The sequence below is a fragment of the Entelurus aequoreus genome, linkage group LG05 (assembly GCF_033978785.1).
Source record: "Entelurus aequoreus isolate RoL-2023_Sb linkage group LG05, RoL_Eaeq_v1.1, whole genome shotgun sequence".
NCBI classification, from domain to species: Eukaryota; Metazoa; Chordata; class Actinopteri; order Syngnathiformes; family Syngnathidae; genus Entelurus; species Entelurus aequoreus.
The window spans coordinates 52515783-52541355 of NC_084735.1; the positions used below are offsets into that span (position 1 = coordinate 52515783).

Genomic DNA, 25573 nt, shown 5'->3' on the forward strand with positions numbered 1-25573 from the left:
CATTCGGCACCCCATATGTGTATGCTTGAACTACTTCAGAGCAATAAACCAAAAGTGGGTCCAAATTAAAATAAAATTAAAATTAAAATAATTTAAAAAAGTAAATCCAAATCCTGCTATGTTTTCCTTGACTTTGACTCATTTTCTAGTCCATTTGCCAGTTGAGTGACACTGTATCTGCATGTGCATAAGAAACTGCTCGCTACTGCCAGTCATTTTTTGCGTAAAAGAGCCGTTCAAAAGACTCGATTCGTTCGCAAATGTCACATCTCTAATATAGAACTCTTGTATGAAAAAACAATACAATAGAATTAAATACCACCAACTACATTAGTTTTATGGAATAATGTAATCATAATGTACATTATTTACTTTGGCGAGTGGACTTCTACGGTATCTCCTCGCAGCTGCTTCAAACACGCCATCATCAGCTTTTCCATATTTTCATGGACAAATGTTTGCCGTTTAGATATTATTTCAACGTACTTGGCTGGCGTTATCAACCTATCTTGCTTCAGTGTGGTGCAGAGTAGTAGTGCTACGCTCCAACTACTTCACCAAGTTAGCGAGCCACACCCTTATGTCATAGCCTCAATCTCACTGTGCTCTGAAGGAAATGTCCCGCTCCCTGCTACACTTCAGTGACAGTCTATTTTGATCGTGCTAGGGGCGAGATAAGGGTTGGTGCTTTAATGGCCATGAATGAACTTTGCACCCAGCGACAGTTTTACACACAGATGGAGTCCTCTCGCTCACCTGCCCGTTCAGGAAATGGCACATTGCAGTGGAACGGATAGCAACTCTTTGGAGATACTTTTCAGGTACAGTAATTTACATTATGTCTGTGTATATCGTTTCTAAAAGCTATTTTCCAGCACTGCCATTTCTAGAGTGGAGGAATCAATACATTCACACAGTTTTTTTCACTCACAGATTAATTGTTATCGAAATATAATTGTTTTGGTTAATAAGCAGAGTTTTCCTCTTTTTATCTTTCAGGATTTTAATACCATGGACATTAATTATTGCATCTGGCTAATGCTGTGTACATCTGGAGGTCAGTATTACATGACAGGAAAAATATGAAATGGTTTTTACAGTGTTGCCATTTATAAACTATTTTGGCAAAGCTAGTGTTTGCTCCCTTCTGCATCCGTGGTTTGTAGTTATTTTAGGATTCAGTCATCCATCCATCCACAAATATCCATTAAGCTTTTAATGAAAAACTACTTAATTTCAAACCCAATATATAGATTAAAAAAAACAAGAAAACAGCCTACATGTCTGCTTTGTGCTATTATTAGCATCAACATTTCTCCTGTTTGCTCTTTTTCCCCCCCTTTTTTATTTTGTTATGCATTTGACTATTTGTAAGCAACATAACTCAAATATTTTGATTAGACTTTCATGAAATGTCAGTAATGGCATAAGGAACAATGATTTGATTTTAGGTGTGATCCGGAACATTTCTAATATGTCACTTTAAGTTACACAGCTCAAATTTTCTGTGTGTGTACACTACCGTTCAAAAGTTTGGGGTCACCCAAACAATTTTGTGAAACAGCCTTCATTTCTAAGAACAAGAATAGACTGTCGAGTTTCAGATGAAAGTTCTCTTTTTCTGGCCATTTTGAGCGTTTAATTGACCCCACAAATGTGATGCTCCAGAAACTCAATCTGCTCAAAGGAAGGTCAGTTTTGTAGCTTCTGTAACGAGCTAAACTGTTTTCAGATGTGTGAACATGATTGCACAAGGGTTTTCTAATAATCAATTAGCCTTCTGAGCCAATGAGCAAACACATTGTACCATTAGAACACTGGAGTGATAGTTGCTGGAAACGGGCCTCTATTCACTTATGTAGATATTGCACCAAAACCAGACATTTGCAGCTAGAATAGTCATTTACCACATTAGCAATGTATAGAGTGTATTTCTTTAAAGTTAAGACTAGTTGAAAGTTATCTTCATTGAAAAGTACAGTACTTTTCCTTCAAAAATAAGGACATTTCAATGTGACCACAAACTTTTGAACGGTAGTGTATATGACATCGTCCCTGCATCCACCCACAGAGACAAAGACAGTTGATGACTGACAAGAGGATTCACTCTGTTTGATTGATTCCGCAAAGAGTGAACCCTCTTAGTCTTAGACTTGGACAAATTTAATTGATCCACAAGGGAAATTGTTCCACACAGTAGTTCAGTTACATAGGATGGAAAGGATTGTGCACACAGGGGCACAAAAAGAGGGCGAAAACAAAAAGGTATAAAGTAGACTAAAAATGTACCATAGTAGCAATAATATAAAATACAACATATATGTAATATTTACATATTATATATACAGTATATAATATATACTGATAAATTATATATACTCTTGCAGCCTGTTTGGTAGGGTAAAACGAACAAAATGGCAATTTCAATTATCCTTTGAATAATTACCTCCACCAGGAGGTTATATATTTACTGGGGTTTATTAGTTAGCAATACATAGTTAAAAAAAACAATGGGCGGGTTTTAAATAAACTTTAAATAACTTAATTTTTGTCCTTAAAATTCTATAGACAATACCCCATAATGACAATGTTAAAATGTTTTTTAAATTTTTTTTACAAATGTATCAAATCTAAGAAATCACATGGAGATAAGTATTCAGACCCTTGCTCAATACTTTGTTGATGCACTTTTGGCAGCAATTACAGCCTCAAGTCTTTTTGAATACAATGTCATTAGCTTGGCACACCTATCTTTGGGTAGTTTTGCTCATTCCTCTTTGCAGCACCTCTCAAACTCCATCAGGTTGGATGAGAAGCGTTGGTTTTCCCCCAGGATGTTTCTGTATATTGCTGCATTCATCTTAGGCTAGTCAGGGAGGTGACCAAGAACCCGATGGTCACTCTGTCAGAGCTACAGCATTCCTCTGTGGAGAGAGGAGAACCTTCCAGAAGGACAACAATCTGTGCAGCAATCCACTAATCAGGCCTGTATGGTAGAGTGGCCAGACAGAAGCCATTTTTTAGTAAAAGGTTTGCTAAAAAATTATCTGGTCTGATGATACAAAGATTGAATTATTTGGTGTGAATGGCAGGTGTCATGTTTGGAGGAAACCAAGGCCAATACCATTCTTACAGTGAGGCATGGTGGTGGCAGCATCATGCTGTGGGGATGGGGAGACTAGTCAAGATAGAGAGAAAGATGAATGCAGCAATGTACAGAGACATCCTGGATGAAAACCAACATTTCGCAAGCAACCTGATGGAGCTTGAGAAGTGCTGCAGAGAGAAATCGGCAAAGCTGCCCCAAAGTAGTTCCAAGCTTATGGCATCGTATTCAAAAGACCTGAGGCTGTAGTTGCCGCCAAAGGTGCATCAACAAAGTATTGAGCAAAGGCTGTGAATACTTTTATTTTTAATAAATTTGCCAATTTATATTGTCATTGAATTTTGAGGACAAAAATACATGTATTGCATTTTGGAATAAGGCTGTAACATAACAAAATGTGGAAAAAGTGAAGCACTGTGAATACTTTCCGGTGGCACTGTAAATTTAGTAAAAACAGGCCGCACTTTAGTCACACTGATATAGATTGTAAAACAAGTCAACACCACCTTCATCAATCCTCTTGATCAATTCTCCAACAGCCCCACCTGGTGATGTTGTACAGCCAACTGTTACCATAATTGTTACCTTTAGTGCTGTTCTGAACAAAGTGACAACAGTATCACCTGATTAAAACACAAAGATTGTTTGAGAGTCAGGGGTCAAAAGTGGCACTAAATGACTGACTATAGAAACTTTTTCTAGGTCCAATGATCTTCACATAACACATGTAATCCAAACTGTTTGAGTTTCAGTTGTCAAATATAACAAATTAAATATTTGCAGGCCTTGAGCAAACATGCAAGTGCCTCACATTCCTTTTTGTTTTGAATGATGCAAAGAATACCCAAAGGTGACCACTGATAGATGAAAGAGTCACAGACATCCGTTTTGCCTTTGATTCACTTTTTTATTTCATAAAAAAAAAAAGAGAAAATAATCTATATGTGTATATATATGTATATATTGGCTAGTCTATTGAGCTAGCAGCTAAGCAGCTGAGCACAGGCTAGACATATGTAATAAGTGTCCTTAAGTGAACAACATTGCAGTCTAAAACATGACATTTGTCAATATAAACAAGCATCAAATAATTATAGATACATACTATTTACACAAACAAAAAAAGCATATTAGAGGGTGTCCAGAAACAAACGTTTCTGCAACATTCAACTCACTGCGTCTACTCTTGAGCTTAACGTAATGAACTATTGTGGCCACTAGATGTCACCATAAACGCTTTTCACGTTGACTTAAAGGCAGCATTAATCCAGTGTTAGGAGGCTAAACATACACACAGAACAAGCCACGAGCAGGCATGCTAATAGCTAAACTAGTCGCTAAACTAGTTTGAAACAACACTAAGAAATAAGTGCTTGGTAAAGTTTAAGAAGTGTAGATAAAGAAAAGTAAGCAGATATTAACAACAAGTAGATTGGTAAGATTTAGAAACAGGATAATATAACAACTGTTGGTGTGTCAGCATTGACACAGTCAGTACACGTCACGGTACGAGGAAGATCGATCCACGGTGTCGACTACAAGGGTAATATCAATATATAATCCACACTAGTGATCGGTATCTCTATTTTCTCAAAACTACTATTATGTAGTTTTTGGTAATGTTTACAAAAACATGGCCTAATTCTCTGGACACCGGAGGACTTTGAGTACAGGAAGGATTCAAAAGAGTAATAGATAGTTAGATTCTGTTGGGTTATTCTGGACTATGGACTTTGTTTTGATCATCCATCCATCCATCCATTTTCTACCGCTTGTCCCTTTCAGGATCACGGGGGGTGCTGGAGCCTATCAAATCATTGTATATAGTAAAATATAATAAGGAAGTAGTTTAAATGTTGTGCTGATATTGTTAATCTGCCCATGGCACTCACCATAGCAAATTGAAAAATGTACAGTTGATTCATGTGATCGGAATCGGTATTGGTATTGGTCAATCTCACACATGGATGATCGTTATTGGAGTCGGCAACAAGAATCCCTGATCGGAACATCCCTAGTAGTATTTCTAGTAGTATCCCCCATGTTACAACAGAAAGTAACCAGATATTAACAGTAAATTAGCAAGTAGATTAATATTAGCTTTGACAAAATAATACAACTGAAAAAGATGTAATACATCACTGCATATGTCAGCTACAAAATTAGGAGGCTTTGTAACCCTTTTTGAAATACTCACATAATAATTTACATACCAAATGATATATTGTGTTGTATATTGTTATCGCAGAAGGCCTCAATATATATCGCAAGATATATTTAGGGCCTTATCGCCCATACTGATACCCTAGCCCAGCGGTTCTCAAACTTTTTTCACCTACTACCGCCTCAGAAAAAGTTGGCTGTCCAAGTGCCACCCTAATCACCAACATTAATATACAGTAGCGAAGTAGGCCTAAGTGTTCATTAAAAACAAGGCAGTGTCACGCCCTGGTGACTGTTTTGGACTTATGTTGGCTTTTTCTCTGCTGGCTGATTGGCAACCTGAACACACCTGCACCCGGTTGCCAATCAGTCTCATATTTAAGTCCGGCGCTGTCTCCCTGACAGCATCGGTTCATTCTCATTTGCACTTTCTTGTTATGCACTTTGCTGCTTTGCCTATAGATCATTTACAAAAGAAGTTCCGTGTCTTTTGCAATCCCATTTGCACTCGCTTTCTTCAATCAATCAATCAATCAATCAATCAATGTTTATTTATATAGCCCTAAATCACAAGTGTCCCAAAGGGCTGCACAAGCCACAACGACATCCTCGGCTCAGATCCCACAGCAGTTGCTTATTCTGCCACTCCCCTGTGGGTGTGTTTTCTTTTGTTGTACTAAAGAATATAATTTTTTGCTCACCATCTCCCTGTCGTCTGCTGCATCTTGAGGTCACGTGGCTAAGCTGCATTCCAGCTCTTGGCAGGCAGAGATTTTATTCAACAAGTATATTTTTTAATATTTTTGGCCACTGTAACATTGCAAACATTTTGACCTGTAACACTGTTTGAACATCGGAAAATAAAACGTTGTACTTTAATCATGTGATACTTTGGCGTACCGCTAGTGGTACACGTACCACTGTTTGAGAATCACTGATATACGATATTAATATCGGGTCCGAACACCCGTAATAATGAGTCTGTTTTGTCTTGAAAAATTATTTATTCAACATTTTCAATCAAAGAAGTATTGCATTACTATTCTTCTTCTTTCGCATTAGAAGACGAAGGCTCCCGATGTTCTTACGTATTGTCCTCACTTGCCATGTTGTCCTTGTATATTCAGTGATGGGACAGTTCCAGGTGGATCCTCTCGTTGCCACGGTTCTGACAGGCTCTGACGCACAATTCACTGCAAAGGTCCAGGGAACGTGGGCAATCATGACGTGGACCGTCCAAGGTTTTCTGGTCCTCACCGTTCCCAGAAGTGGTAACATATCTTCGTCCTCCGAACAGTTTTCTGCCTCGTTCTGCTCCAGCGTGGACACAGGCTGTGTGGCGTTCACCATCCACAACACCACGCGTGCAGAGGCTGGACCGGTCACCTGCACCATACAGGGAGACTATGGATCCAAGACTGTACAGCTGCAGGTACAAGGTAAATGACTCAACATCTAATGTATCATTCAGGCACAAAGAGACAGTACAGTACAGTACAGTGAGATTGCAATAATTAAATAGTAATACAAGTTCAGTTCAGTTCAGGTTCAGTTTATTTGGAACATATATACGATACAATGTAATGCATCACATATTTCCAGTTTTTTCATTACAGCACGTCCAAAAAGGAGTAGGAAGAAGCAGAGTTTATTTAATCCTGCTCCTTTTCATACCATAGCAATTTTATCCATCTTCCTTGTTCTCTGTAACAGAACAGTGAACAAATAAATAATAAATACATAATATAACATAGTAAGCAAACAAATATTAAATACATAAATAATCTTTGTCTCAATAAAAAAATAAAAAAAAGGTCTTTATTACCATCTGTATGTGAATGTAGTCAAAGTTGACTGAGCGTGTTCTGAATTTGGATTATCATGAGGGCTGTCAAACCAATAAAATATTTAATGATGATTAATTACATGTTGTCACTTGTCAACTCGTAATTAATTGCAGAAATATATAAGTTTCTTTATCTTAAATAAATGTACTTGAGACAGTTTTTTTTCATGTTTTTTATACGATTAGCATGGGACTGGACATTTTGTATGCAGATGTTTAGGGCTTAATTGATTAATTTGATGAGAAAAAATATTTGATTCATAATCTGTTCTATTAACAGTTTAATGAGTGTTACTTGTCACGTATTGGTGGTGACGAACCCCAAGATGCAGAGACGGCAGGCTGGATGCAAGGAAACATGATTTAATGTCCAAAAGAAAATGCAGGAAAACAGGAATCAGGAACCAGAAAACAGGAAAACTGGAAACAGCTAACAGGAAACCAAGAAACAAGGAGCAAGGAGACAGCAAACTGCAAATAGCTATCAGGAACAGCTCACAGCAAACAATACTCCAGCGCTGACTGGAGGGCGAGGCAGGTATAAATAGTGGCCTGATTGGCAATTGCCACCAGGTGTGCCAGACTGCTAATTAGGTACAGGTGAGGGAAACAAGCGCTCAGGGAGACGTGCAGGAAAATTAATCAAAATAAGAGTGCTGACAGGAAATAAAACACAAACAGAGGAAAAACTAAAACATAACCAAACTGTCAGTGAGAATCCTGACATTACTAATAAACACTGATAACATGTGGGTGTCCGGAACTTTAAATGCGGACAGAGTTTACGCACGGCCGTTGCAATGGAGCTAACATGAGAGATCAGTGATCAGTAGAGGTTTTAATTTTTGTAATGTTTTTTGTTAATGCACATATGTTTAGACTGCAATTTCAATGTTTATGATGTGCATTTATTGCAAGAAAGAATGAAGGTTCTGGCAAGCAGAAACATTTTTTATTTCAACTTTTTTCCCTAACATTGAGGTTATAAAATGTGTTTTTACTCGATTAATCGAACAAACTGATCGATCTCAATTACTAAAATAATTGGTAGCTGCACTACCACAAATGTTTGTTTATTAATCATTATGCTTTTTTAAACTACTCAACACAAAATGGACACACAAAAACCTTGTGTGGGCACGTGCATGGAACTGTGCTGGTCCCTAGACCACTTTTTACAGTGATAGTCAGGAAAATATGAAACTAGCATTGTCACAATAGCAGATACCTTTGAATATTCCACGATGAAAATAAAAATGAATAGGACATACTTTTAAATTCAGTATTTAAGATAACTGTGCTTCAACATCAATTTGCACAACTTTCAGCTGCCAAGAGGTAACTGTACATTTAAAAAAAGAACAGCAGCGCTCTATAACTTGCTAGTATACTGTATCAAAACAAACAGTTCTGTGCTTATAAATATGATCATAAATAACCATAGTCAACTATTTAAAATTTTAAGAAGTACAGCAGTGGTATGGAACCTTTAAAGCACAATAAAAAACAATATTGTTCTTAATATTTCAACATACTGGTAGTGTTACATCATCATGTCATTTGTAATGAAATAGGCCAAAGAAACACTAAAACATTTTTAAATATGTTTTTGGGTTTTCTTTTTTTTATTGGTATCAACATTTCCACCCTTCCTCATTTTTCTAGTGCCTTTTTGTTAAATTTTTAAATTTAATTTCTACCAACTACTGCAGGCCCATAAAAAAGAGGTTCCTTCAGCAAATGGCCCCCAGGCCACACTTTGCCTTCCTGGTGAACTAAGTAATTCAGGTGTGGTGTTCAGAGTTTTGCCAAACAACAGAAAAGTGCCTCCAAGCTGGGTTTTCTTAGCATTTATGGAAGTGATAAACGTTGGGTTGCACACTTCTGGAGGTTTTCTGCACGCTGTGGTAATGCACACTCCCTGGGCTTGTGGTGGCGGATCTCTGCTCTCACTGGCGTAGCGAATAGTTTTGTGACCGCTTGTATTTGATTACTTAATAAAAGTATGACACAAGATATGCCTCTCTTTCCCTTTTAAAATGTACCTCTACTCGCTAAATATAACAATAAATTTGTTCTAGGGGAACCGAGGCACAACATAAAAGACAGAAAAACTGGCAATTAAAAATAAACAAATGTTTATTTTTTACATAAGAGAGAAGGCACACAGGCCATAAACACAGACCCAAAAAACACAGTCACAAGGGTGAGCTGAACTTCAGGGTAAACTAAGGCCAAAACAACAAACAAAACAACGTACCACTCAACCAGTCCCTGCCGTGGGAGGAAAAATAACAAAAATACACGCTTCTAAACTCACTACCTGACAGAAAAACAGGAGAAAAAGGTGGAAAAGAAGATGGCAGTTTACCCCTACTGCTCCTTCTAAGATGACTTCTAATTACAAAACAAAAAGTGAACAAAGTGCAAACTAAAAACAATGCTGTAACACAGCAAGAACACACAGCTATCAGACGGATCACAACTAAGGTCTCTAACTCAGAGTTTCCCACGAGAGAAAGCGAGAGAAGACACACTGCTCAGTATCAACTCTGCCGAGCGGCTGAAGCGAGGGCCTCTTAAAGGGGACGTGATCATCAGTCCAATCAGATGCAGGTGCGCTGGGCGGGTGGGTGGTGGGTGGTGGCTGGAGGCGGGTCCTGGACAGGGGGAAAGATCCTTGCAGAGTCAAGAAGTCACACTCTACAAAAAGTAATGCCCACACATCAAACACAAACATAACGGCCGGGGGCCGTAACAAAGTGCATCACAAATGATTTCTGCTACGTCTTATTCTCTGGCAAAGCAGGCGCGTATGAGGTGTGTTGTGAAGCGGAGTTTCGAAATTTTGATACTTTTGACAACTTCATATGAAACCATAATGATAATAGAATAAATACAATTACAGTATATAGAAAATACAGATGCATGTTGTTAGTAAGGTGAATCAGGCCAAGATTACTCTTAGCCACACTTATCATATTTCCCTTTGTTTTAGAGAGCGGAACAGTTCAGATCAAGGAAGGGAACATGACAGTAGTCCAGGACCAGGAGGTTGAGATCCACTGCGAGACATCAGCTTGGTTCCCGATACCTGAAATCAGATGGACCCTGAATGGTGACACAATGGACAGTGGTCCAACAAACAGCACAAACGTGACCCACGGAGATTCCTTCAATTCCTCCAGTGTACTGAAGTTCCAAGCTGTCAAAGATTCTACATTGGTGTGTTGGGCAACACTACAGACGCTCACAAACCCACTAGCCAGCTCTGTCCATGTTTTGGTTGGTAAGAAATGAATTAATTTAACTTTATCACTATGTTGTAGTACTTTAGACTTGTCTTATACTCTAAACTTATTTATCAGCTGCCACGACTAAAACTGTGACACCCAAAAATATGAAAACAAAACACATATTATAGAAGATAGTTATAGTTTTACATGCAGACAGCAATTTGAAATACATATACATGATGAAAGAAATGGATAAATAAACATTTAACATCACTTTTATTGTCATGGACCGACTGGCTGCTGAAGCTAGCTCTCCAATGAGCTGAACATTCTCAATATAACGTCACGTTGAAGGTTTTCAGCAATTTACTGAGGATTATGTGAAACTGAAGCCACACAACGATAATAGCTAATCGCGTTGAAACAAACACTTGTCAGCATATTAGTCCAATGCCAATGACGTTAGCTTGACCACATAGCGGTAGCGTGTGTAAAGTATGCATTAAAACACCACTGCAGACACCAAATACAGTATGTGACAGTTAAGTACATTTAAAGAGACCTATGATGAAATTTGCCTTTTCTGATTTATGCATGTTGTTACAAAGTTGGAAACTTGTGTTAAACAATGTCAACGTATCAAATCATAAAGTTTATGAATTTAGGCATGAGCTTGCATACAGTTATGGATGCCTCTTTTCCCGGGGTTTTGCAGTGGCTTCGAGATGAAGTCAAGGTGAACTAGATGTCCTTATCTGGACATTAAAGGGGTCAAATGATGATATATTTATACATTTAAAACACTTCCTTATGGTCTACATCAGTGGTCCCCAACCACCGGGCCGCGGCCCGGTACCGGTCCGCGGCCCGGTACCGGTCCGTGGATCGATTGGTACCGGGCCGCACAATAAATAAAAAAATTAAAAAAATTAAAAAAATAATTTTTTCATTTATTTTTTATTTTTATTAAATCAACATAAAAAACACAAGATACACTTACAATTAGTGCACCAACCCAAAAAACCTCCCTCCACTTGTTCGCACAAAAGGGTTGTTTCTTTCTGATATTAATATTTCTGGTTCCTACATTATATATCAATATAGATCAATACAGTCTGCAGGGATACAGTCCGTAAGCACGCATGATTGTATTTTTTTAATTCCCCCCCCGCCCACCCCCCGGTCCGTGGGACAAATTTTCAAACGTTGACCGGTCCGCAGTTACAAAAAGGTTGGGGACCACTGGTCTACATAACATGTAATGGTGGTTCTTTGTTTAAAATTTTGCATAGATTATGTTTTTACAAAGCATCTTAATACCAGTTTCTGACCGTTTTTTCAGAATGCGCCATTTTGTGGGCAGTCATATTTAACTGCCTTCGCTTCGACTGCGTCTTCGCTCCGTCACCCATGTTGTAGTTTTTAGCTGTTCGATATTGACTCTACTGACAGATATACTGTAAGTTAGATCTATATGCTACTTTGTATTGGAAATGGCAACAGTGGAGAATGGGAGCCAGTCTGCCCCGCAGCAAGAGCATAGAAAAAAAGGAACTTATTGACTACAGCATCTGACTTAAATGGTGGACTTGCGCAACACTCTTTGGGTAAATTTCTACCATGTATGGAGATTTCAGCTGATGTCACACAAGTTGTGCACATTCCAAATGGCTCGTTTGGAAATAAGAGAAAGGCAAGATTGTTTTATAAATATATTCAGATTTCCTCCATAGTTTGATTTCACATTTTCTGGACTTATGGGGATCCCAAATTCACCAAAATATGTTGGTTTTGCATAATCGGTCGGTCCATGCATGCGCGAGGACTACATCACTTCATTCAAAAAACTATTTGTAATATTTATAAGCGCAGTGATTACAAATTGTGTCAGGATTTGGTGATCGTTGCTTGTAGCGTGACCCCCAAGGAAGCGGAAATACCAGACGGCGTGCAGGTAAAAGTATATTTATTGGCAACAGGGAGGTGCACAGGAAGCCGACTAACTAGTATAATGATCCAGCACAGCAGGAGGGACCCAGGTGGAACTAAATAGAACTAATTAATGACAACCAGGTGTGCTGGCGGGACATGAAACAGAAAGTAAAGGTGCTTCAAACCCCAGAGACCAAACAGGAAATACTGACAAAACAAGAGCACCAAGACCGGAAATTATTCAAAAACACAGGAAGTAGTAACGAGAAATCGGAGCACTGGACAGGAATTAAAACGTCAAACACAGGAAAACACAAACAAGACCAAAGCACCCCTTCCAATGACGGATATAAGATGTTTTAAGTTAAAACCAAGGGAGGGTGGAGGGTCGCCAAACTGCGCCCTCGCCAACAGTCCAGGCCATGTGTCCCCGCAGCCAGCGGGAAAAAGCCAGATATCGGCGGCGGGTGGAACATGATAAGGGGAGCACGAGAAGTGCAGGATGAACACCACAGTAGCAGCAGAGGTCCATGCCCAGGTACCAGACGCTGCTGCTGTTGGCGCAGAAGATGTCCATCGATCGACCCCTGTTGCGGCCGACAAGGAGGAAGATTAACGCCAGACGGACGCTTCTGCAGCAGGCAAGGACGACAAGCGCCCCACAGGCGCTTCTGCAGCAGACCCACTGGAGTTGCGGATGGCAACTGCAGCAGACCCACTAACGTTGGGGGTGGCGGCTGCGGCAGACCCACTGGAGATGAGGATGGAGACGAGGATGGCGACGACTGCGGCAGACCCACTGGAGAGGATGGTGGCGACTGCAGACCCACTGGAGAGGATAGTTGCATCTGCAGACCCACTGGAGAGGATGGCGGAAAATGTAGCAGACCCACTGGAGAGGATGGCGGCAACTGTGGCAGACCCACTGGAGCGGATGGCTGTGTCTGCAGACCCAATGGAGAGGATGGCGGCGACTGCAGACCCACTGGAGAGGATAGTTGCATCTGCAGACCCACTGGAGAGGATGGCGGAAAATGTAGCAGACCCACTGGAGAGGATGGCGGCAACTGTGGCAGACCCACTGGAGCGGATGGCTGTGTCTGCAGACCCAATGGAGAGGATAGTTGCATCTGCAGACCCACTGGAGAGGCTGGCGGAAAATGTAGCAGACCCACTGGAGAGGATGGCGGCAACTGTGGCAGACCCACTGGAGCGGATGTCTGTGTCTGCAGACCCAATGGAGAGGATGGCTACGTCTGCAGACCCACTGGAGCGAATGCAACACCCCCACTAGAGAGGATGGCAGCGATTGCGGCAGACCCACTGGAGCGGATAGCGGCAACTGCAGACCCACTGGAGAGGATGGCGGCGTCTCCAGGACAAGACGGAACGGTGTCTGCATTTTGGATGAACTCAATGGAGCAGAAGGGAGTACTGGTAGAGACGTTGTTGAGGTCATCCCTACATGGAGACATGGTAGAATCGTGAATGACCTCACCGAAGCAGGAAGGTTCTCTGAAGAGGTCATCCAAGACGGGAGGCATGGTAGCGGGGTCGTGGATAACCTCACTGGAGCAGGAAGTTGCTGTGCCTCCTCAGCTTCACAGCTACTCATAGCCCCCCCCCCCCCCCCCCCCCCCCAAGCGATGGATCCCAGACGTTCCCAGAGAGGGACTAGGACAGGAATTGATTCAAAAACACAAGAAGTAGAAACTATAAATAAGAGCACTGGACAGGAAATAAAACGACAAACACAGGAAAACACAAACATGAACAAACTGTCACTAGCAATCCTAACAAATTGGAGGCAGCCACCACAGTTGACATACTACAAACAAAAGTCACAGTTTTTCCGTCATTTTTGGTCAAAAGCTAATGAGGACTTCGGTAAAATGAGGGTAATTTTATGTTTTTTGCGCTGGCTAAATCGTATGAGACAGCCTGCTGGTCACTAAATACTGCATGAATGTAATGTATACAGTAGAGTGCATCAAATACAACCGCAAAATTATATTTTGACAAAATAAAAGCATGGTTTATTGTAAATTTATGAGCTGGAGTATGTTTAAAACTATATTCTGACTAATTGTTATGGTTTATTTTGTCAGCAAAACTAATGTCAGAACGACCGCAATGCATACTACCGGGCAAAGTCGCACACGACCTTGGTAGCAAACACGGTTCCTGTTGTTTAGTTGGTCATACTCTCCTTATACACGACTCTGAACAATAAAACACACAAAACTACACCGGGGCATAACATTTACCTATAATAATGACTTTTATTGGTGACGATTGAGTTTTTTCTTGAATTCAATTGTGTTTCTCACCTTCTGTATCTTAGTGCTTGCACTCCCATATTGATTTTGCCATGGTACGCAATCTAAAAAGCACAGAGAATGAGTCACCAAAATCTGGGATTCTTTGTATGAAGCACTCGATTCCGCAAAATGATATGCGGGCTAACAGAATACAAGGATCCCTCATTTATTGCCTTTGTCAGGCTTGGTCAAAAGGATAGGACTCAGATGCAGAGTAGGGAATATATCGGCAGGCTTTTATTTTGAAAGCTTCCTTTCACCTCCAGAATCAGGGCAATTCAAAAATCTACAATAACTTAACTAGTCGCGAAAAAGGTTCCAAAAAAAGGAACAACCGAAAATCACTCCGACAGGAGGAAAACACAAAAACAATGACAAACTATAATTGGCGACGTATATTCTATGAAACTTATATAAACACAAAACGCTCCAACAGGAGGAAGAAACAATGGCTATGAAAATTCTACACTTTCTCTAATCTAATAAATGTTAACAAAAAATGTCACTCAAAATTTGAGGAAAGAAAGAACTATAAGAAAAACTGAAATCTAACCACTTCGGCTGTGAAAACTAAATAACACAAAATCACTCTGCTGAGGAGGAGAAAAAGAAAACTCAAAATAGCAACAAAGGAATTCAGGATCAAGGTATACAAACGTGAGACGAGGCAAGGCATGGACAGGCATGGACATGGTGCTAGAGAGGCACGAATACTCGAGACAATCTGGCACGGAACAAAGGGAGGCGTGGGCTTATAAGACACATGAGGGTAATAGGGAACAGGTGGAAACAATCAGGGAACAAGGATGACGTCAGACTGATGACACAAAAGGAAGGGCAAGTGACCTGAAACGGGAGGAGAGTTACTTTTCAAACTAAAACATGCAAATCACAAGACAGAAAAAAACAAGACAAGACATCCCTCACAGCCGTGTGACAGCCGTTAATTGGTTGACTGCCCATGGTGATGATATTACGCAAAGTTGGAATTAGAAACTGAATACATTTAATAAATGGAGCATAAAAAACATTTTAATTACTATCTATTACTTTCTAACATTATTAAAGCCCTCTAGACACAAAATAACCCCCATATAGTCACATTTACACTCCTTTAATCCAATATAGTAAGGCTGAGCCAATCACTGGCCAGGATACTGAACAGCTTGCTCTGATTGGTTTGGTCTACTCTTCCATACCATACCATACCATACCATACCATACCATACCATACCATACCATAACATACCATACCATACCATACCACACTATCCCAACCCTCTAGTGGCCAATACTACTGTAGTATTGATATTTTTTTCCTTAAATTGACCCTATTATCCAAAACCAACTCACCGTGCTGCACTATTTATGAATTTTTTAAAGATTTTTATTTCTCTATAACTCAATGCCATCATTATTACTGTCAGTTGTAGTTTTTAATCGTAACAAGCAACTTTAGTTGGCGAAAAAATCTTGTTGGACAATCACAATGGATACTTTGGCTCCTGGGGAGGGTGAGACGATCGTTACGTTCATTTGTACGTGTGCTTTTGTATAAACCGAATCGTACAAAAATGTAAGTACCATTTTACAGTAGTTCAAATCCAATCCACACACTGCAAGTTTTCTCCTTCCAAGTATGCCACACCTCTATGCATTTCTGAAAGGATTCTTCTGGGATGATCCGCAGCTTTGTCGTCATGGCCATCTTGATATTGTCTACTTTTCTCCAGCTCCAGGAACTCTGGAAATTATTGTGAAACAGCCACAACTTGTCCTGTCAAAACGCCCACCTCTTTTTGTGGATTGAACAAAAAGTCCAACGACAGTCCTGGATCTTTTCTGACACGCTACAACATTTAGTTTGTTCGTATGAATATACAATTTTGTTTCATCAACTAACTGTAATTGTGTCATTTTCATCTACAACAGTACCCAAGCCTCCAGACAGGACTGTGCTGATCGCTGTGGTTTGCTCCTTTGGAGGTTTGGCTCTGCTAGCTTTACTGATCCTTGGGATCATGTTTTGCTACAAACGCAGGAAAGAGAAAGGTATTTTTGTCATTATCATATTGTTTTTTGTTTGCAAAATATTTGCAAGCTGTGAAATTTTGGCAGCTGTTTTGCACAGTTGTTGGATTGGATAAGACTGTACAGGCGGTCAAGGATTTATGACGTTCCGTGTCACAATGTTATGTGGTTACCAACAGACTCCCGTACATAAATTGAAAATTTATATGCGGTACTTTTATGGGTACCAACATAATTGCATGGGTACTGCCGCGTACCAATTCATGTCAAATCAAACGGTACAATATTCCGATTCTACCCCTCGCTAATATCACAATTTTCCACGCCAACAGAGTAAGCTTGCCTGATTGAAAGTGCCCATAAGCAAGGCTGCCCTTTTCCAAATGTGTCAGCTCAATGTTAATTTGGATATGCCATATACATGCTACTAATTAGCATTATCAATTTTACATGCCGATTTGTTTTGAGGCAGACGGGTTAGTGTGTCTGCCTCACAATACGAAGGTCCTGGGTTCGATCCTGCGCTCGGGATCTTTCTGTGTGGAGTTTGCATGTTCCCCCTGTGACTGCGTGGGTTCCCTCCGGGTACTCCGGCTTCCTCCCACCTCCAAAGACATGCACATGGGGATAGGTTGATTGGCAACACTAAATTGGCCCTGGTGTGTGAATGTGAGTGTAATTGTTGTCTGTCTATCTGTGTTGGCCCTGCGATGAGGTGGAGACTTGTCCAGGGTGTACCCTGCCTTTCGCCCGATTGTAGCTGAGATAGTCTCCAGCACCCCCCGCAACCCCGAAAGGGATAAGCGGTAGAAAATGAATGGATGGATTTGTTTTGATAGTAAAAACTACAACTAAGATGCACGTTACAATCAAACGGTAATAAGTACAATACTTACAGTATAAACACATTGTAGGACTCAACAAAAGACAAGACTGGCACAGACTACTTCCTGACTACTTCTGAGACTCAGGCGTGTAAGAAAACAAGATGTAGCCCCTGGACATCATAGTTATCATTATCAGCTCACTGTTAAATGTTAATTAAACATCTTTTTAGACGTAATTTTAAAATAAATTATCATTTATTACCACGTGAACACACACAGACAAAAAATTGGTACAGTTGATCAGAGGTAGTGATTCAAAGGTACCGGGACTTGGTATTGTGTCGGTTCGATTTTGAAAACTACTCGACCCTACTCTTTAACAAACAAAAACTAAAAAGCGAAGTGAAATTAGTCAAAAAAGATTAGTTAGTTACATGCTCAGTCCAAGCGGCTCAAACGCTGCAAGGATAAAGGTATCTTTACTATTAAATAGACAGTGATCACTAAGCAGCGTGGTGGTCTCGTTGTTGAGACTTTTAATGACCATTTTATTTAATTATTGTATTTGATCTTGTTATTTCTGTATTGTATATGTTCTTCATGTTTTCTATGGACAGTGTAGCTAAAATACGTGTTAATTTTTGGTATAAATTCCGACTGACACTACAACTCGACTTACATCAAAGTTCGGGGACCAAGAGTCGTTTTTCACCCCAGGACCACCTGTACTGTCATCAAATAGTGTTTCCTAACTAATGCAGATATACATCTAACACTCTTAACTTCTATGCCGTACTGTAGTAGTCACAATGTCATGTTCCACATTGTCAGGTGACAAATAACATTGTCATCTCTTGGCAGAATCCAACTACCAAGACGAGATGACGTAAGGAGACACTCTACATGACTCGCTGTAAGATATACTTATAGCTGTGATAACTATAATGAACCTCCTTCCATGACTGTTGCTAGCAAGAGAGTGAGGACACAAAGCCAGCTGAGTGGTTTGAGGCCTCCTGGACAGAAACAAGGTGCAGTCAATGCAGGTTATGTGAAAGATGGCCAAACAAGTAAGAAATACAAACACAAAACATCTTGTATTGTTTTATTAGAAGTTACTATTTAACTGAAATTACTTGATTACTCATTTTGTATGTTTATATTCACACCATATTCATGTATTAAGCAAAATACAGTAAACACAGTCCTGCTCACCTGGGTTGTTGTTGGTAAATTTAACTTAAAGATCCAACAAACAGCAAATAAATCCCTTTTTTCTACTCAGCGCTGATCTTCACACTCGTTTTCTTCTGACCAGCAGTGTCTCGATGCAACTTTTTCCACTTCCGATACGAAACCGATATTAAAACCGAGACTGATACAATATCAGCACCAATTTGTACACACTTATATTATTTCTAGTGTGGAATGTTGGAACAGGTTTGATCTAGTGAAATCATTAAAATAAAAAACAATGGTAGGTATACAGCTGAGATAGGCTCCAGCACCCCGGCAAGGGACAAGCGGTAGAAAATGGATGGATGGATGGAGGGTAGGTATACAAAAAATGAATGTATGTTTTATTTATTATCTATTTATTACCAACTGTGTGTAATGTAGTTTTGCTGTCTTTAAGTTGAAGTGGAGTGGTGATTTTTTTTGGCGACACCTAGTGGCCACAATAACTCATTTAGTTTTGCTCGTGACACAGCAAGTCGATTGAAGAGGACACATTTTTAAATTTTTAGATTGCAATATTGTTCAATTAAATGCCTTCCGCTCGAGTGCTGCTGGGATAGGCTCCAGCACCCCATGGCCCCGATAGGGATACGTGGTAGAAAATAGATGGGTGGATGGAGGCACTTATTATGTCTAGCTTGTGTGCTATTTTGTGGTTAGCTGTTGTGTAGCTGCTAGCTCCCAGTAGCCTATCAGATATTTTAGATGCAAACCAACATAATCCGATACTTGTTTTTTTTTTGCTGATTTCGGACTGATAGTATAATAGAATCGGACCATCCCTACTTAGGACCTATGGTTTCTAGCTATCCAACAGCTACAAACTAACGAGAGTCCGACACCGGATGCTTTGGTCGGCTCCTATGGAGTCCAGTGTGACATCCGATACGCTGATTTGCCCTCATCAAGGTCACACGTCTACATTAGAGTCTATCCCAGCTGTTTTTGAGTAAGAACCGGGGTACACCCTAGACTGGTCGCCGAGCATTCACACTCACACATATTCCGTACAATTGACCACTAAATGGTAACACCCGAATACGTTTTTCAACTTGTTTAAGTCGAGGTCCACGGGATAGTAAGGTGCACTGCCAATGAATGGTCTATTTGTGATCTTTTTTCATATATAAGGCGTACCGGATTATAGAGTGCATTAAAGGAGTCATATTATTATTATTGTTTTTTTCTAAATGTAAAACACTTCCTTGTGGTCTATCCATCCATCCATCCATTTTCTACCGCTTATTCCCTTCGGGGTCGCGGGGGGCGCTGGAGCCTATCTCAGCTATAATCGGGCGGAAGGCGGGGTACACCCTGGACAAGTCGCCACCTCATCGCAGGGCCAACACAGATAGACAGACAACATTCACACTCACATAACATGTAATGGTGGTTCTTTGGTCAAAATGTTGCATAGATGATGTTTTACAGATCATCTTCAAGCCGCTTTCTGACAGTCGCTTCCGGATGCGCCGTTTTGTGAGCGGTCTTATTTACGTGGCTCACCTTCGACAGCGTCTTTTCTCCGTCATCTTTGTTGTAGCGGTGTAGCGTGCAATGACGGGAGTGGAGGAAGTGTCAGTAGATGGAGCTAACTGTTTTAATGACATTCAGACTTTACTTAGATCAATAACGGAGCAGGATCTCCTCATCTGGAAACAACAACAATGTGTCCCGTGAAAAACCGTCCGACCCCAACTCTCTAATAACTTAAGTTCCTTGGGTGAATAATGTAGACTCACTACACCGGTATGTTTTAGCGCTTTCATGGCGAGTTTACTGACAGATATAAGTAAGAACTTTACACTACTTTATAGTAGAAATGGAAACAGCGGAGGATGAAAAAGAAGAAGCTTATCAACTACGGTGTCGGCAGGGACCACAAAGGCAGACGCGCGCAATTTTTCAGGATTTATGCAGATCCTAAATACAGATCAGCAGGTACCAGAAGGTAAGAAATGTTGCTTTTGCATAATATTGCGAAACAAAACGACAGATGATGTCTTACCTTATACACACACCATTATAATACTTGTATGTTTATTGTGCCGACAATCCTTCAAGTGGTGTGGCTTCATAGCTTACCAAAGTCGTTATTAAACATTATGATATATTTTTGAGTGCCATGTGTAATGTTCTATAGTTTCAAAGGAACATATAAAATGTTGGTGTTGTTAACTTGAGTCATATTGCCATCATATTGCAGTCTACACGTATCTCTTATGTTTGACTGCCATCTCCTGGTCACACTTATCATTACACAAAATTGCTCCGAGGTCGGTAAGCAAAACCAGAATTATTCCGTACATTAGGCGCACCGGGTTATAAGGCGCACTGTCGAGTTCTGAGAAGAAAAAAAAGATTTTAAGCGCGCCTTATAGTCCATAAAAAACGGTAATGCGTTTGAGGGACGGTGGTGGAAGCTGAAGAAATTATTTTATGGGATTTAGGAATTATGTGTTAAAACAAACTAAGGCATCAAAGAGAAGATTGTATTTATTCAGGGAAGCTAAAGCCTCGCAGTCACACAGTCCTTCTGCTCTTGCCACTTCACAGACAGCCGTTTTGTGAACAAATCACAGTAAAATATTCTGCTTAATACGAGAATATTGTGTGAGTGTAAACGTGGTGAATGTGTGGTACAATTTAAAGTACTTAATTACTCTCTCCTGTTTACAGGTGTTGCCACAAGTGACCAATCAGACAGTGGCTACTTTCAGAGAACCAGATCCAACATTTTTGAGGTAGGAATGATTGTTTTGCAGTACATTTGAGGGATAACTGTAGAACCTGCGTGCATGCAGCAGTGGGAGCAAGGGATCTGTTTAAGACAACATTAGTGTGCAGATTTTTCACCTTTTTACAGGAAATATCCTTTTTGTTCTAATGCATTGATTAAATGTATAAACATCATAAACAGTCTGTCAATTGTCAATTAGACTGCCGGAATCAGACTGCATGATTATAAAATGAACAGACTGACTGACAAAGTTGTTCATGTAATTGACATTTTAGTCTTAAACAAAATGTCATTTTCATTGCTCCTTTTCTGAACACATGTTACGAATCACGTCCTTGGTTTAATAAAATGACACACATTTCTATGTGTGTCATTTTATGAAAACAAACGAAAAAGAAATTACAACTAAAAAAAGAGCAGTAACCAAAAACTATACATTTGCACACAAAAAATATATATTTTTAATTAAAAAAAAAAAAAAAAAGTCTTTTTTTAGTTGCCAATCATTATTCAAGATTAGGGATGTCCGATAATGGCTTTTTGCCGATATCCGATATTGTCCAACTCTTTAACCGATACCGATATCAACTGATACCGATATCAACCGATACGATATATACAGTCGTGGAATTAACACATTATTATGCCTAATTTGGACAACCAGGTATGGTGAAGATAAGGTCATTTTTAAAAAAAATTATAAAATAAAATAAGATAAATAAATTAAAAACATTTTCTTGAATAAAAAAGAAAGTAAAACAATATAGAAATAGTTACATAGAAACTAGTAATTAATGAAAATGAGTAAAATTAACTGTTAAAGGTTAGTACTATTAGTGGACCAGCAGCACGCACAATCATGTGTGCTTACGGACTGTATCCCTTGCAGACTGTATTGATCTATATTGATATATAATGTAGGAACCAGAATATTAATAACAGAAAGAAACAACCCTTTTGTGTGAATGAGTGTAAATGGGGGAGGGAGGTTTTTTGGGTTGGTGCACTAATTGTAAGTGTATCTTGTGTTTTTTATGTTGATTTAATAAAAAAAAACAAAAAAAAAACAAAACAAACGATACCGATAATTAAAAAACCGATACCGATAATTTCCGATATTACATTTTAAAGCATTTATCGGCCGATAATATCGATATTATCGGACATCTTTATTCAAGATCATTAAATTTTAACATTTTTATCACAATTATGAGACAAAAACACAGGGTGGAGGTTTAAGACTACCAATTGAATATCTAAATTATTTCCTACTATTGGCTCTAATTTAAATCCTTTAGACATCCAATGTCGAGGGACTTTTTTTCCCCGAGTTTGTAAACAAAAATGCTAAAGATTTTGTGATATCGATATTTATCTAATCACTGTGGTATTGACCATATAATACTTGGTATCATTATTGTCAAAATAATGTCATTTGTATTGATCCGCCCACCATTGAGAGCTCTATTTTAGCTGTTAGCACCAGTTAGCATGGCTTATTGTATCCTCCTACGATGTGTAGTGTAGCATGTTTGTCTGTTCTCGTTTTCAGTGATACTTGTATAAACATAGGTTATTTGCTGCCATGGAGGCCAGGATTGCTGACTTAGAAGCAGCTTTGCACTGTGGCGGGACATTAGCCGGTGATAAAAATCTACAGCTGATTTGTATCGATTGTAGTGACTGCTACTGAGTTACTCACTTGTCAAACCGGATATCCTCAACGCAATAGGATGGAAAATACGTAAGACAAATACGGATGGAGATCAAAAAAGTTTTTGCTACCAAAAAACAATTTGCAACCCAAAACATTATTTTTAAACAAAACAAAAAACAAAAACGATTAGCAACCAAAAATAAAACCTAACAAATTGTTGTATAGAAAACAACAGAAATGTATCTCTGTACACCTTTAACACTATCGAGAGTCTATGTTTCAATGACACATTCTTGCAGAAATACTTAAAAAATTATGTTTGTTTTGCTTTTTGTTTTTAGATGCCTAATTCTGCATGTAATAACCAGACGGAAAATGGTTACAAAAGCACCTACAACGGTGTGGATGATGACTTGACAAAACATAGACATGCTACTATTGTGTAAAGACCGCTGACATCTTGGAACACTCAAAGAGTTGGACTCTCGGACCAAACACTGAAACACTTCTGAGCTCTACACTGTTTCTTAAAATGTTTTTCAGTGCATGTGAAGGTCTGCATGGATGTTGTTGGTATGACAATGGATTTTGATGAATTAATGTATGTGACATTGATTGTACTTAATGTCTATGAAGGTTCTCATTCATCCAGGTCATTGTAATCTCAGGGCATTGAATGGATCGCAACTGGACTGTTTGATATGTCTTAGAAGACGTTTCGCCTCTCATCCGAGTAGGCTTCATCAGTTCATGCTCATACACCAGATCTGACCAATCTAAGTCTAAGACTACATCTGACCAATCTAAGTCTAAGACTACATCTGACCAATCTAAGTCTAAGACTATATCCGACCAATCCAAGTCTATGAGCATGAACTGTTGAATCCTACTCGGCTGAGGAGCGAAAAGTCTTCTAAGACAAACCAAACAGTCCAGTTGCAATCGATTGATTGTACTTAAGTTTTTTAACACTTTGTAAGCAATGTTCCCCCTAATTTTCATGTGTCTGAGCATGCACACAAATTCCCTGGGCCACAGGTGAGCAACATCAGTCGTGCACACTGTGGCCACACCAGCCGCACACCTGTACCAAACCTGATATCATCTTAAGTTGTATTATAATAATCAAATAAGAGCAGTCATTTCCATTATATATAGTCATTTATTTCAGACCCAGGGGGATCCATGTCACAGAAGAAAAAACATACTACAACGATAAAACTCAAATAAAATAAATACAAGCAGAAATAAAATAAATACAAAGTCGTATATAAAAAAAACATACAAACAAAAAACACTCCACAATATTCAATGTCCAGCATATAGGCTTGCTCGCCAATGGTTCCACAGACCGGATGAAAATCTGACAGAACTGCGAGTCAGGTTAGTCAGACCATTAATGACATTGTTGTCTGACTCAGCTGCCCTACACATGAACCTGTACATGAGATGACGTAAAGTGGCAGAGCAGGTGGGGACCCCAATACTGACAAACATTTGGCTTGCACTGCAGTCTCATGCTGTCATTGTAAGCCACTATGAGCTTCTTAACACTGGCATGTTTAAACCGACATCACAGACGGGCAGTATATAATGGTGTGCAATATGCTTTAAAAAGTGTGATCTTCACAGAAACTGAGCACGGACTGAACTTTCGACACAGCATATTTGCTTGAGCCTGTGCCGTGCGTTTCCCACCTAGGCCTTCAGTGATGTCCGACTTCAATGAATGATTACCTCTCAAAATACCATCATTTATGTCCCCACTTGACCTTTGCTGGAGAAATACTATACAGAAACACATTTACGCACGACTGTTCATTGAATCACCTCAACAGTGTGCAAAACAGGTTCTTTTCTGGCGTATTTAAAAATCAATTAAAACGTGAATGGATACTAACTTTGGAGTGACAAGTGAATATCCATTCACAGTCTCGTTAACATCAGGCTACTTGGATAGGCTACTGTCAACATCTTGTGATCTGATTGGCTATCGCAACTGTCTCTCAACTCTATGTGTTCTCAAATTCATCAGCTAACTGATAAACTGATCCGGAAAGCCGGCCAAACTATTGGCACGCAGTTGGAGGTGTTTGTGTCAGTGAGGACAAACTGCTCGCCATCATGGACAATCCTGCCCACCCACTCCACCTGATAATTAAGGGACAGCAGAGTTCACACTCCAACAGGCTCCTTCAACTTCCTTCCCGTACTGTGCGATTCAAGAACATTCCACACTCCATCCAGCTGTATAATCACTCGCCATACAGCAATAGATGACATCTGCCTATTACCTGACACCTGACATGTTTGCTACTTCTTTGTTTATAATGTTTATAATGTCTATTTTCTATTTCCTGCTGGACCTACTCTCTATTTGATGCTGCTGCTGTCACATATACTGTATATACTGTAATATTGTACATGGTCATTGGTATATATTGTATATATGTTATAGACATAATATAATATATC

General features: G+C 39.5%; 1 protein-coding gene across 4 annotated transcripts; it reads left to right on the top strand.

Moving 5' to 3' along the window:
- The first annotated feature begins 558 nt into the window (after nucleotides 1-558).
- Nucleotides 559-25573, top strand: igsf5a (immunoglobulin superfamily, member 5a). 4 transcript variants are annotated; one of them, XM_062046429.1, is made up of 9 exons: nucleotides 559-821; nucleotides 1000-1057; nucleotides 6397-6708; nucleotides 10114-10404; nucleotides 16537-16656; nucleotides 18324-18348; nucleotides 18435-18532; nucleotides 21381-21445; nucleotides 25134-25573. In XM_062046429.1, exons 2-9 carry the CDS (start codon nucleotides 1012-1014, stop codon nucleotides 25251-25253), a joined length of 1077 nt encoding a protein of 358 aa, XP_061902413.1. In that variant the 5' UTR covers nucleotides 559-821; nucleotides 1000-1011; the 3' UTR covers nucleotides 25254-25573. The 4 variants fall into 4 exon arrangements, with proteins under 4 accessions (XP_061902413.1, XP_061902414.1, XP_061902416.1 ...); XM_062046430.1 differs by lacking the exon at nucleotides 25134-25573 and adding an exon at nucleotides 23440-23745; XM_062046432.1 differs by lacking the exons at nucleotides 18324-18348; nucleotides 18435-18532.